The following is a 13,460-nucleotide window of genomic DNA, read 5'->3' on the forward strand; positions in this document are numbered from 1 at the left end:
CGGGATGGGGGGCTGGGATGAAGACACAGCCCAGGACCGGGATGGGGAGGGGCCCCAAGGAGAATCCCGATGGCCTCAGGACTCTCCTTTCTGAACTCTCTCCCTACCCACGTCTCTCCTAAGCCTGAGGCCCTTACACAAGGTTACTGAGGAATACAAGAATGACACTAAGGTCTCATAAAGGCATAGAGAAAATCTGCTCCAAAAGGCCACGTTGACCAAAGAGTGAGCGATGTCCAACAAGAACCTCATCAACAGCTGTCCTCAGAGGCAGACCTTGGTCTTCCAGCCCCGACAGCTGCCCTTGTTCCTTCTAATGGCCCCACCCCTCTACTGGCCCCTGCTCCTCTACCGGCCCCCCCGCTCCTTTGCCAGTCCTTCTGCCAGCTGGCTGGCTGGTCAGATTCACGGACAATTACGGGGAGAAACTTATTTTTCAATCCAGAGGTTTTTCCACATCAAGGGGAAAAAATGAGATTCTTCTCCATCAGATAGATTTCCAAAATACAAAATATTGACTAATATACATACTCTATTTGAAGACAATATTTTAAAAACCAACGCTAAAAAGAAAGTTCAGTGGTTCCAAGTAGAAAGCATGACGCTGAAATAGAAGCAAGGGTCACGAGAGTTTATGGGCAAAAACTCATCCACAGTGGACCTGAAATGTGGTATGAGGGTGAGGGGAACTATAGAGATACATTTTTACAGCATCTAAAAGAAAATAAAATTGTTGATTCTAATCTGAGAATAGAGATTAAAGGGAAATAGGAAGACAGAGTTAACAGAATCAGAGTTTTAGAGCAAGAACGAATCTAAATTTTACAGATGAGGAAAATAAAACCCAAATACTCCCTAAATATTCTAAGGCCACAGGACTGGTGGCACAGCTGAGCCTAGAGCTCCTGGTCATTATCCTTGTTCCGAACCCTGATCCTGTGCTCCCAGGTTATTGTTCTTGTCCCCATTCCATGACTTCCAGCTGGGACTGCCACTTGGGTGGTATACTTTATCCGAATTCCAGATTCTTCCCCAAAGTATGACGAATGAGACAAGAAATAGAGTTAAAACAATAATCTGGGTTTTTGTGACCATGGCAGCCCCAAGAGTGGTAGTATCCAAAGTGGGGCCACACGAGACAATCTTTTGAGGCAAAGAAAGAAAATGACAGACATTGTCAAGTATTTTCCTCATCCTTTATAATAGCTTATTTTAAATACACTTTATGATACAAACAGGAGGCCGGGAAATACTGGGTAGGAGAGGGCGGTCCCTGGTGAGGGCCACACCCTCAAGCCTGGAAGGGGGGTGGGGGGGCCAAAGTGAGAACATCCATTTCTGTTTTCCTGCCCGAATGCTGCCTTTTCCGAAACCACCCTGGCCCGCCCCATTCCCCATCCTGTACCCATAAAAACCCCAGGCCCTACCCGCAGAGCAACAGAGAAGGAGAGAAGAAACAGTTGGATGTTGGAGAGAATGAGCTTGATTTCTGACAGACAGCTTGACAGCGGGACTTTGGAGAAGAGTTTGGCTGGGGACAGCAGGACTCCAAGGGAAGACCACCTTCCTACTCCATCCCCTTTCTAGCTTCCCATCCCATTGAGAGCCACTTCCAGCACTCAATAAAGTCCTCCACATTCACCATCCTTCAATTTGTTTGCACAACCTGATTCTTCCCGGACACTGGGACAAGAATTTGGGTACCAAGAGGGTGGATGCAAAAGGCTGTCACCCTGACCCTGCACTGATCTAACAGTTAAGTCATCTGTGGACAGCAAATCAAAGAGCATACTGTAACATATGTCCTATGGGGCGCCAGGGGTCACAGGTACCCCCACCCAGATGCTGCTGGGGGGCTGCACAGAGTTCTACTTCTGCCAATGCCCAAAAGCACTCATCTCAGCCCCTGCACCCACTCACCTGTGTGCTACCCCTCCCATGAGGGGCTGAGGGCTGTGGGCTGAGTCCTGTGAAGGGGTCAAGGGAACTATCCCATTTCATTTAGAATGTATCAATAGATCCGTATGTCAATATGCATGTAATTCCTAAGTGAGTATTTCAATACATATGTGTATCGGGGGTGGTCTAAATATATGTTTGCTCATAGAGCGTGCAGTCAGAAAACTGGAGGCTGCTGGCCTGGAACATCACTGCTCTGCCCTATCAGATCTGGCTCCTTCATCTGTCAGTGGATTCTGTGGCCATAAAAGCATTCAGCTTGGTGTCATGTCTTCCCGCCCATCTGTCTACAACTGCTACATGCCCAACACACAGAACACAGGAAGCCACTGAGCTACCTGAACAACCCACTGACACACTGGAAAGTGCCATGGCCAGTGGATTCTTGCAAACCATAAAACTTTAGCTGCGTTCCTCGTGCTCAGAGAAAATTATTTTTCAATCATAAGAAAATTTCTAACAAAATAAAATTACGTGTATGCTGTTTTAGTAAGAAAAATGGTTTCAACATAAAAAGGAAAGAAAGCCCTTTGGCAAAATAAAAAGACATTGTGCATTTATCAAAAATTACTACTAATAACTCAAAAGACAGGCAAATCAGTACATTCCGATCTCTTTGAAGATAAGAAAACCAACTGTATGCAACAGTTAAGGATATGAAAGGCAGAGTCAATGTGAGCACTCAAATGATTTTAAATAAGGTGTGACTCTTAATGGTCAAATCCAGCCTATGACCTGAAGATGGCTTTTCCCTCCCTCTCTCTGTTTGCCTGAAAACCATCAGAACACCTGTATGTTTTTAATAGAAGATAATTCATGGGAAGTCTCTCATTAATCCACACAACAGATGTGCATATTCTGGCTTCCTATTATTATAATAAAGGAATATTAGTTAACCATTCTATTCAGATGCTCCCCATTGTGTGGGCAATGTTTACTTTACATATGAAAGCTCAGGGCTTCATGACTCATCCAGGAGCTGGAAAGATGACAGGGAGGCCGACTTAACATACAAACTGACTACATGCATGCGCCCAGTCAGAGTTCTTGGAGGAGACACTGACATGCATCTGGTGTAGCTGGGACAATGCAGGGGAGGGCACACACGAAGGAGGGGCTTGGACTCCCTGGGGTGAGCTTGTCCCACCACAGTCAAGAACATGCAATCATTCTCACCACCACTCTCACCACCGAAGCAAACGCTTCATAAACGGACTTCCAGTTCCCGACAGGCAGGTAAGGAGCTTGAAAGTCGTTACTCTGTCCTAACAGTAAAAAGCTGAATAAAATGAAAAATCAGCACTTCTTAGAGATCTGTCTTGGATCTGTTGCAGAAATGTCACAAGCCACAGCCCCGCAAAATGGGACAGGTGAATACAGGGAATCACAACTCACTGGAGCGGAAGGAAGCCTGTAAGTAGAAGATCCCCTGAAGATCCACTACGGGGGTAAGAAAACCTAAACTGGAGTGGAAAATTCCCGGAGGCTCACTGTGGACAAGCCTAAGAGATTAAAAACTCCAGGGGGACCCAGTCATGGGGGTGGAGGAGGGGTGGGCAGCTATAGTTGTGTGAGTTTTACCTCTACCAGATTCTCACAGCGAACACTGGAGAAATATCCCCTCATGCTTACAACAGGGAGAGGGGAAAATAACCATTTTGAAACGCCAGGGCGCTGTGTTCTTATTAATAAGGCCTGCCCTCAGGAGAAACTATTTAAACAGGGACTAAACTGCTGGCATTTATCAGAACCTGTCCAACCTGAGGGACAGGAAATAATCAGCCCCTGCTAGACTTTAGTATCACCTAAGGATGTGGAGAAGGGGAAGATGAAAAGCAAATGTGAGGTTCACAGCCCAGGCACAAAGGCTCCCGAAAAGAATGAGACCAAATCATAGGACTATAGTAAGCTTCCCCTCCCACTATAGCTTAACACGGCACAACTAAAGGCCTATTTACCAGGGTTCCGTGCACCCAGTCCATCACATCCAGCTTTCAACATAAAATTACAAGGCACACTAAGAGGTTACACACACACACACACACACACACACACACACACACACACAGTTTAAAGAGACAGAGCAAGTATCAGAACCAGACTCAGATATAGAACAATGTTGGAATGATCAGATCAGGAATTCAAAACAGCTATGATTAATATGCTAGGGACTCTAATGGAAAAAGGAGATAACACACAAGAACAGACAGATAAGGTAAGCAGAGAAACTGAAATTATGAGAAAGAATCAAAAGGAAATGTTAGAGATCAAAAACAATGTAGAGAAAGGAATGTCTTTAACGGGCTCATTAGCAGATAGGACATGCTGATGAAAAAAATCTCTCAACTTGAAGATATGACATTAGAAACTTCTACAACTCAAATGCAAAGACAAAAAAGATGAAAAAAATTGAAATAATATCCAAGAACTGTGGAGCAATTACAGTGGTGTAAAGATGCATGATGGGAACACCAGAAGGAGAAGAAAGAAAGAAAGGAACAGGAGAAATACTGGAAGCAATAATGACTGAGAATTTCCCCAGATTAATGTTGAACACCAAAACGCAAATTAATGAAACTTAGAGAACACAAAGAATGTATAAAGGCTCCAAAAACTACACTGAGGCATATCATACTCAAATTGCAGAAAATCAAAGATAAAGAAAAAAATATTGAAAGAAACACCTTACCTATCAATAGAGAGCAAAGAGAAGGATTACAACTAATGTCTTCTCAGAAACCATACAGGAAAGAAGAGAGGAGAGGGAAATATTTAAAGGGCTTCAGAGAAAAAAAAAAAAAAAATCACCACCTAGAATTCTGTACCATTTAAGATTATCTTCAAAAATGAAGGCGGGATCGAAACTTCCTCAAACACAAGTTGAGGGAATTTGTTGTCAGTAGACCTGCCTTGCAAAAAATGTTAAAAGCAGCTCTTTAAACATAGGAAAATAACATAGATCAGAAACCTGGACCTACACGAAGAAAGGATGCATCAAAAAAGGAATAAGTGAAGGTAAAATAAAAACTTTTCCTTTTTTTTTTTTTTTTTTATTTGGAGTCTTGCTCTGTCACCCAGGCTGCAAAGCAGTGGTACAATCTTGGCTCACTGCAGCCTCCGCCTCCCAGGTTCCAGTGATTCTCCTGCCTTAGCCTCCCAGGTAGCTGGAATTACAGGCACGCACCACCACGCTTGGCTAATTTTTTTATTTTTTGGAGAGACGGGGTTTCACCATGTTGGCCAGGCCTGTCTCGAACTCCTGACCTCAGGTGATCCGCCTGCCTCGGCCTCCCCAAGTGCTGGGGTTACAGGCATAAGCCACTGCTCCTCGCCTATTTTTCTTATTCTTAATTGAACATATAATGGGTTGTTTGAAATAATAATAGCAACAATATATTCTATCATGTATTCTTTTATATATTATATACCTATGCTTATGTGTAAGTAAAATGAATTACAGCAATGATATAAGGGATGGGAGGGAGGAATCAAGAATACTTTGCTATTATAAGATACTTGCACTACCTGTGAAACAGTATAGTGTTATCTGAAAGAAGACAAACTAATTTTTTTAAAGACATATAATAGATATGCTGAGAAGGGAGAGAAAATGGGATTATACAGAAAGCTTAATTAAAATGACATAAGGCAGAAAAAGTGTCAAAGGCAAAAGTACAAACATAGAATAAGGGCAACAAATAAAAAACAACAAATATAGTAAATACGAATTTAAATATATCAACAATCACTTTATACATCAATGGTCTAAATATACCAAAGAAAATACCAAGATTGTCAGTGAGAAACAAAAAATAAGTCCCAATTATATGTTGTCTACAACAAATCCACTGCAAATAAAACAACACACATAGATCAAAAGTAAAATGATAAAGAATGGCCTTTACCAAGAAAGGTTAGATCTATCATGCTAACACTAATCAAAAGAAAGAAAGAATAGCTATATTAATTTCTGACAATGTACACTTTAGATCATGGGCATTTTTAAGGGATCAAGAGAGCATTACAAAATTTTTTTTAAAGTTTACTTTCCAGAAAGATACAACAATCCTTAATGTGTATGTGCCTAAAAAGAGCATAAAAATATATGAGGTAAAAACTGATAGAACTGCAAGGAGAACTAAATGAATTCACTGTTATAGTTTGAGCCCTCAATAGTCCTCTGTCAAAAATGGGCAGATCCTGCAAGAGGAAGCTCAGTAAGGACAGAGTTGAACTCAACAACACCATCAATCAACTAGATATAATTGACATCTACAGACTAATTCAGTCAAAAACAGCGGAACACACATTCTTCTCAAACTCATACGGAATATTCACCAAAAGAGACCACATTCTGGGCCATAAAGCATACCTTAAATTGAAAAGAACAGAAATCAGACTGTGTGCTCTCAGAACACAATACAATTAAACTAGATTCAATAACAGAAAGACAGCTAGCTGGGAAATCCCAGAGTACGTGGAGACTAAACAACACACTTCTAAATGACACAGGGGTCAAAGAAGAAATCTCAAGAATTTTTTTTTTTAAATTTCCAAGCTAAATAAAAATGAAAACAGAACTTATCAAAATTTGTGAGATACAGCAAAAGCAGTGCTTGCAAGGATATTTATAGTATTGAATGCATATATTAGAAAATAAGATCTAAAAGCAATCATCTAAGATTCTACTTTTAAAAACTAGAAAAAGGAGAAAGTTAAATCCAAAGTTAAGTAGAAGACATAATAAAAAAATTATTACAGAAACCAATACAATTGAAAACAGAAAATCAATAGAAAAACAAAACAACAATAAAACCAAAAGCTGGTTCCCTCAAAATATCAATAAAATCAATGAACTTTGAAGCAGGCTAAGTGAAAAAGAAAAAAGGCATACTTTACCAATATCAGAAGTGAAGGTGGGGATATCACTATAGAACCCATGGATATGAAAAGGACAATAAGGAATAGTATGAACAACTCTATGCCCATAAATTCAATAAGCTGGATGGACCAGACCACTTCCTCCAAAGACATACTCTGCCAAAATTCACTTGAGAATACACAATTTGAATAGGTCATATCTATTAAAGAAATTGAATCAATAATTAATAACCTTCCCAAAGAGAAAGCACCAGGCCCAGGTGTGTTCACTGATGAATTCTGACCAACATTTAAAGAAAGAAATTATACCAATTCTCTACAATCTCTTCCAGAAGAGAGAAGCAGAAGAAATACTTCCTAACTCATTCTATGAGGCCAGCATTACGCTAATACCAAAAACCAGACAAAGACATTTAAGAAAAGAAAGGTATGGCTGGGTGTGGTGGCTCAAGCCTGTAATCCCAGCACTTCGGGAGGACCTGAGGCAGTCAGATCACCTGGGGTCAGGAGTTCAAGACCAGCCTGGCCAACGTGGTGAAACCCTGTCTTTAAAAAAAAAAAAAAAAAAAAAAAGAAAGAAATGAAGGGTACTGATTAGTAGCTCTCATACAACCATATGCAGGAATGCTCAACCAAATAAAGCAAATCAAATTCAGCAATGTATATAAAGAATTACACATCATGATCAAGTAGGATTTATGCCAGTTATGCAAGACTGGCTCAACAAATGAAAACCCATTAATGTAATCCATCATATCCACTGGCTAAGGAAGAAAAGTCACATGATCATATCAACAGATGCAAAAAAAAAAGCACTTGAAAAAATCCAACACCCATTCATGTTACAAATTCTCAAACTAGGAACATATGAGAACTTCCTCAACTTAATAAAGAATATCTACAAAAATCCTGCAGCTAACATCATACTTAATGGTGAAAAACTGGAAACTTTCCCACTAAAATCAGGAACAAGGCAAAGATGACCCCTCATCACTCTTCTTCAACATTGTACTGGAAGTCCTAGCTAATGAAATAAGCCCCCCCCCCCCCCCGCCCCGCCAAAAAAGTATAAAGATTGGAAGAAAATAAATAAAACTCTCTTTGTTCACAGATCACATGATTGTCTATGCAGAAAACCTGAAACAATGAACAAAATTTTCCTGGGACTAATAAACAATTACAGCAAGGTTATAAGATGTGAAGTCAATATACAAAAGTCAACTGCTTTCCTATATACCAGCAACAAACGAGTGGAATGTGAAGTGAAAATCACAAGACCATTTACATTAGAAACACCCAAAATGAAAAACTTAGGTATACATCTGACAAAATATGTATAAATTCTATATGAGGAAAACTACAAAACTCAGATAAAAGGTATCAGAAGAATTAAATGAAAAAATATTTGACATTCATGGGGAGTAAGACAATATTGTCAAAATGTCAGTTAATCTCAACTTGATCTACAGATTCAATGCAATTTGTGCCAAAATCCCAGCAAGTTGTTTTGTAGATCTTAACAAACTGATTCTAAAATTTATAAATTTATATGGAACAGCAAAAGAGCTGGAATGGCCAAAACTACCTTGAAAGAAAACAAAGGTGACTAACACTACTCGGCTTCAAGACTTTACATGGAGTCATGATAATCAAGACAGTGTGGTAGTGGCAAAATAACAGACAAATAGATCAATGGAAGCAAATAAAGAGCCCCAATATAGAACCATATGAATATTGCCCACTAATCTCTGACAAAGGAGCAAAGGCAATAAAGCGGAGAGAAGAGAGTCTCTTCAGCAAATGTTTCTGGAAGACCTGCACATTCACATGCAAAAAAAAAAAAAAGAACTTAGACACAGCTCTTACACCTTTCACAAAATTAACTCAAAATGAATCACAGACCTAAATGTAAAACACCAAAGTAGGCCAGGCACGGTGGCTCACGGCTGTAATTCCAGCACTTTGGGAGGCTGAGGCGGGCAGATCACCTGAGGTCAGGAGTTTGAGACCAGCCTGGACAACATGGCAAAATCCCATCTCTACTAAAAACACAAAAATTAGCTGGGCGTGGTGGTGCATGCCTGTAATCCCAGCTACTGGGAGGCTGAAACAGGAGAATCACTTGAATCTGGGAGGCAGAGGTTGCAATGAGCTGAGATTGCACCACTGCACTCCAGCCTGGGCAACAGAGTGAGACTCTGTCTCAAATAAATTTAAGTAAATATACCAAAGTATAAAACTCATAGAAGATAACATAGAAGAAAATCTAGGTGATCTTTTTGTCATGGTGAAGACTTTTTAGAGAAAACACCAAAGGCATGACAATGAAGGAAATAATTGATAAGCCAGATTTTAATCAATTAAAATCTTCTAGGACACTATCAAGATAGTGTCTTGAGACTATGAGAAGATAGGCCACAGACTAGGAGAAACATTTACAAAATCCATATCTGATAAAGGACGATTATCCTAAATATATACTCTTAAAACTCAATAATAAGAAAATGAACCACTGGATTAAAAATGTGCAAAAGGCCTGAACGCCTCAGAAAAGAAAATACACAGATGATAAATAAGCGTATGAAAAGACGCTCAACATCATATGTCATTAGAGAATTGAAAATAAAAACAAAAGTGAAACACTACTCCACACTTATTAGAGTGGCCTAAATCCAGAATACTGGCAACACCAAAAGCTGGCGAGGATGCAGAGCAATAGGAACCCTCACCCACTGTGGTGGGAATGGAAAATGCAACAGCCGCTGTGGAAAACAACTCAGCAGTTTCTTACAAAAAACTCAGCATACTCTTACCATATGATCCAGCAATCATACCCTTTGGTATTTACCCAAATGAGATGAAAACTTATGTCTACTTGAAAATGGGTACATAGATACTTACAGAAGTATACTTACAGAAGTAATCATAATTGCCAAAACCTGGAAGGAACCAAGATGTCCTTCACTAGGTGAATAAACAAACTAATACACCCAGACAATGGAATATTATTAATTCATTAAGAAATGAGCTATCCAGCCATGAAAGACATGGAGGAACCTTACATGTATATTAAATATTAATATATTATATTAATATATTAAAATAAATACATCTTACTCAGTGAAAGAAGTCAATCTGAAAAGCTGACATACCCTATGATTCCAACTGCATGACATTCTAGAAAAGCAAAACTTCAGAGGCAGCAAAAGGATCACTGGTTGCCAGGGACTGGGGTGGGAAGGAAAGGATGAACAGGTAGAGCATTGATGACTCTTAAGGCAGTGAAATGACTCTGTATGATACTACAATGGTGGGTAAACGCCATTGTGCATTTGTCCAAACCCACAGAATGTGTAACATCGAGAGTGAACCCTAATGTCAACCACAGACTCTGTGTGATGATAATGTGTCAATGCAGGTTCATGCATTGTAACAAACGTACCACTCTGTTGGGGGATACTGACAATGGAGGAGGTTGTATGTGTGTTGGGGGTGGGGGTGCAGGAGGTATACAGGAATTCTCTGTACCTTCCCTTCAGTTTTGTTCTGAAGCTAAAACTGCCCTAAAAAATAAAGTCTATTAAAAATATTTCATGAACCAATACATACTAAAATATACTTTCTACTTCTTCTATTTTTATTTTCTCTTTCAACACATTTTGGTCACCTCCCATTAAAGTTTTAACTTGACCACCCACTAATGGGTCCAATGGAAGTTGGCAAAGCAGCGCTCTAGGGCGGTGCCTCCTGCTGACCTATGGAATCCAGCCTCTCCCCACAGATCATCTGCTCCAAGAGCCACGCTCAGTCCACTCCCAATAACGTGCTCAAAGCCAGATGGCTTCCTGGCCCCTGGCAGTACCTGGAGGGAGGGTCTCCATGCTTTGTGCTTTCTCTTCTCCATTGCTGTGATGAAGGTCTTTCTTTTTAATGGGGTCAATTTCATTCCAGTCCTCCTGGGGGAATAAAGACACTGAATGAGTTGCCTGGTTCTTCAAGCACACCTTCATTCATCAGTTCAATACACACTGAGTCTTTGGAGAGTAACACTTGGCCCTGGGATGCACTAATGAGTAGGAGGGAGGGCCCATCCTAAAGACCCCACACACCAGAAATTGTTAGGGAGTCAAGATGTCAGGGGAGAAAAGTATGGGCATGACCTTTCCCAAGGGTTTGCATTTCTCTCTCCATTTTATATTTGTATTGCATATCTGTGGGAAGGAAATACTCCAAAAACTCCCAGGGCTTTGGGGATTTGTGAGGGTGGAGAAGCGAGATAGGGGAAGTGGATTAAATGAAATAATTCTAGAGTGGTTAAATTAAAACCATTAAAAGGAAGGTAGCTCTCCAGATATCTTAGTGGTTTATGGACATCTTAGGACCAGATTCTCCCTAAGGGCTCCTTTGAGCTCTCCTCAGAGAGTGTTAAATGATTTAATTCCATTGACTAACACAAGAGCAGGGGGTAGGGCCACCAAGCTTTTTCTAGGGCTTACTCTAATAGGACTGCCACCGAAACAGAGGTACATATTAAGGACTTAATGTGAAACCAGAATAAGGTATAAGCTCTGGCAGAATTTATTCAACTCATCTGGGCAAACAATTTACTCTAATTTATCAACATTAAATCAGACTAAATAACAACTGCACGACCACAGAGCTAAATACATTTTTCCACCACTTGGAATCTGATTTCTGTGACTAAAATAAGAAAGGTTTCTGTATATAACCCAAATCAGAAATAACCCAAGGCTAGTAATTTTCCCACCAGACTCCTGTGAGCCAAGCATTGTCAACTGGCCATTTTCCTGAGCAGATGCGATTAGGCTGCAGCGCAGCAGTAATCCCTCCCTGCGGGGCGGGGGACCAGATCTCCCAGGGTTCATTCCACCAGCACGCCTCTGGACCAGTGCGGACTGCATGCTGCACACAAGTTCACCACTGGAGACGTTTTGGTTCTTTACTTAAAATGTAAAGTGAGATCTGCGGAAGGGTAAACCTAAGGGCCTGGGCCAAATGACACATTTTTTCCAAATGCAACTTGCTCTGCCAATAATCTGCATTTTTACTCAAGAGGTACGGTAATTAGAGAGAAACTGTGCCTAAGCCTCCCCCATCTCTCAGCCAGCTTTTCCTTCCGCTGCTTCTCTAATGAAGCGATACAGCTGGGTTTATCACATCAGGGCTGCCATGGAAATGGCAGAAGAGGAAGAACTGTAGCCTTGGCGGGCTGGTGAGAGAAACCATTTGCAGCCGGGGGTCTGAGCTCCACCCACCCAGCAGAACGCCTTCCTGGCCTTTAAGTGCCCCATGCACTTTTGCAAGTCTTATCCCACGCTGCAACAAATGTATTAAAATGCAGCTGTATCCCAATTTAAATAATTTTTACTGCAAAAAAGTTTGGAAAAGATGTATTTATGACTTGGCTTTTCAGATTACTTGGCTATAAAGAAATTTTCAATTTACTACTGGCAGTGATTTTGTGGGAACTCTGGCAGATAGGCAACAGTGAGAGAATTTCACCCACCAACTGGCTTTACAAAGTAAGGAGATACGTGTGAATACTAAATCAGCAAAATGAAGTTACCACAGTCACTGTGCAGACTTTTAATTAAGCATTAGTTTTTATTTTGAGGCTTGATTGTAGCATTGTGGCTGATAATTCCTACCTCTCAAGTCCCCGCCCCATAGGCATCTGGCCTCCTACTTACACCAGCTAATGGATCAAACCATTTAAACCTGTAACTGAATAAAATCAAAAGTGAACATTGCCAGTGGGGCTGGCGACTCTAGTATATTTTCTACACGTAAAAATAAAGTCATTATCTGTAGTCATTATCTGACATTTGCAGGTCAACCATCAGTGTTTTCCCAGAAAATAAACTTCTCTGTGTGTGCCCACAAATAAGATTGATTTGCCCATAGGTAACACTCCTTACCCTCCCTTCTTCCTTCCAATCAGTGATGCCTACTATGAAACTAGTGCAGGGTGAACACTCCTCAATCTCCCTTCTTTCTTCCAGTCAACGACGCCTACCATAAAACTAGTGCAGGGTGAGTTCATGCCCATATAATTAGGGCAGGACAAGGTAGCAAGCAGATGGAACAAGCCGTGCCATTTACAAAAACCTACTATGTGCCAAGCATTGCGTACAGACCCTCTCTCATTCCTGCATTTTATAATTCCTGTCTTACAATGAGGACACATAAGATAGGCTAAGCAATTTGTCCAGGTTACACAGCTGGTAAAAAGCTAAATCTGGCCCTTTATGTAAGTCAGAGTGGGAATGACAGGCTAGGGCTCAATTTAAACTAAATTATAAGAACTTGATTCTCAATATGTCATAAAAACTCAAGAATACATTTCTAGGAGGTCACTCACAGAGGACTGTTTTGTTCTGGACCTCCAGGTCAAAAACTGCAGATTATCATCTTAACTACCTGCTCCTAGAGTAAAAATAGGGAAGGGGAGGAGGAGCCCCCAAGGAGAAGGAGGGGGAAGGGGAGGATGGGGAGTGGGAGGAGGGGAGAGGGAGGGGGAAGGGGAGGAGGAGGATGGGGAAGAGAAGGAGGGAAGAGGGAGGGGGAAGGGGAGAATGAAGCAAAGAAAGAGGGGAAGG

The 13,460-nt window shown here is 40.9% G+C and overlaps 1 protein-coding gene across 1 annotated transcript in view; it reads right to left on the reverse strand.

Moving 5' to 3' along the window:
- Window positions 1-13,460, reverse strand: part of GALNT2 (polypeptide N-acetylgalactosaminyltransferase 2) — a 214,139-nt gene that overhangs the window by 92,079 nt on the left and 108,600 nt on the right. Inside the window, exon 2 of the mRNA XM_023191779.2 lies at window positions 10,703-10,796. Coding sequence (XP_023047547.1) covers window positions 10,703-10,796 — 94 coding nt within the window. The remainder of the gene's footprint in view (window positions 1-10,702; window positions 10,797-13,460) is intronic.

Source organism: Piliocolobus tephrosceles, chromosome 1 (genome assembly GCF_002776525.5).
Source record: "Piliocolobus tephrosceles isolate RC106 chromosome 1, ASM277652v3, whole genome shotgun sequence".
NCBI classification, from domain to species: Eukaryota; Metazoa; Chordata; class Mammalia; order Primates; family Cercopithecidae; genus Piliocolobus; species Piliocolobus tephrosceles.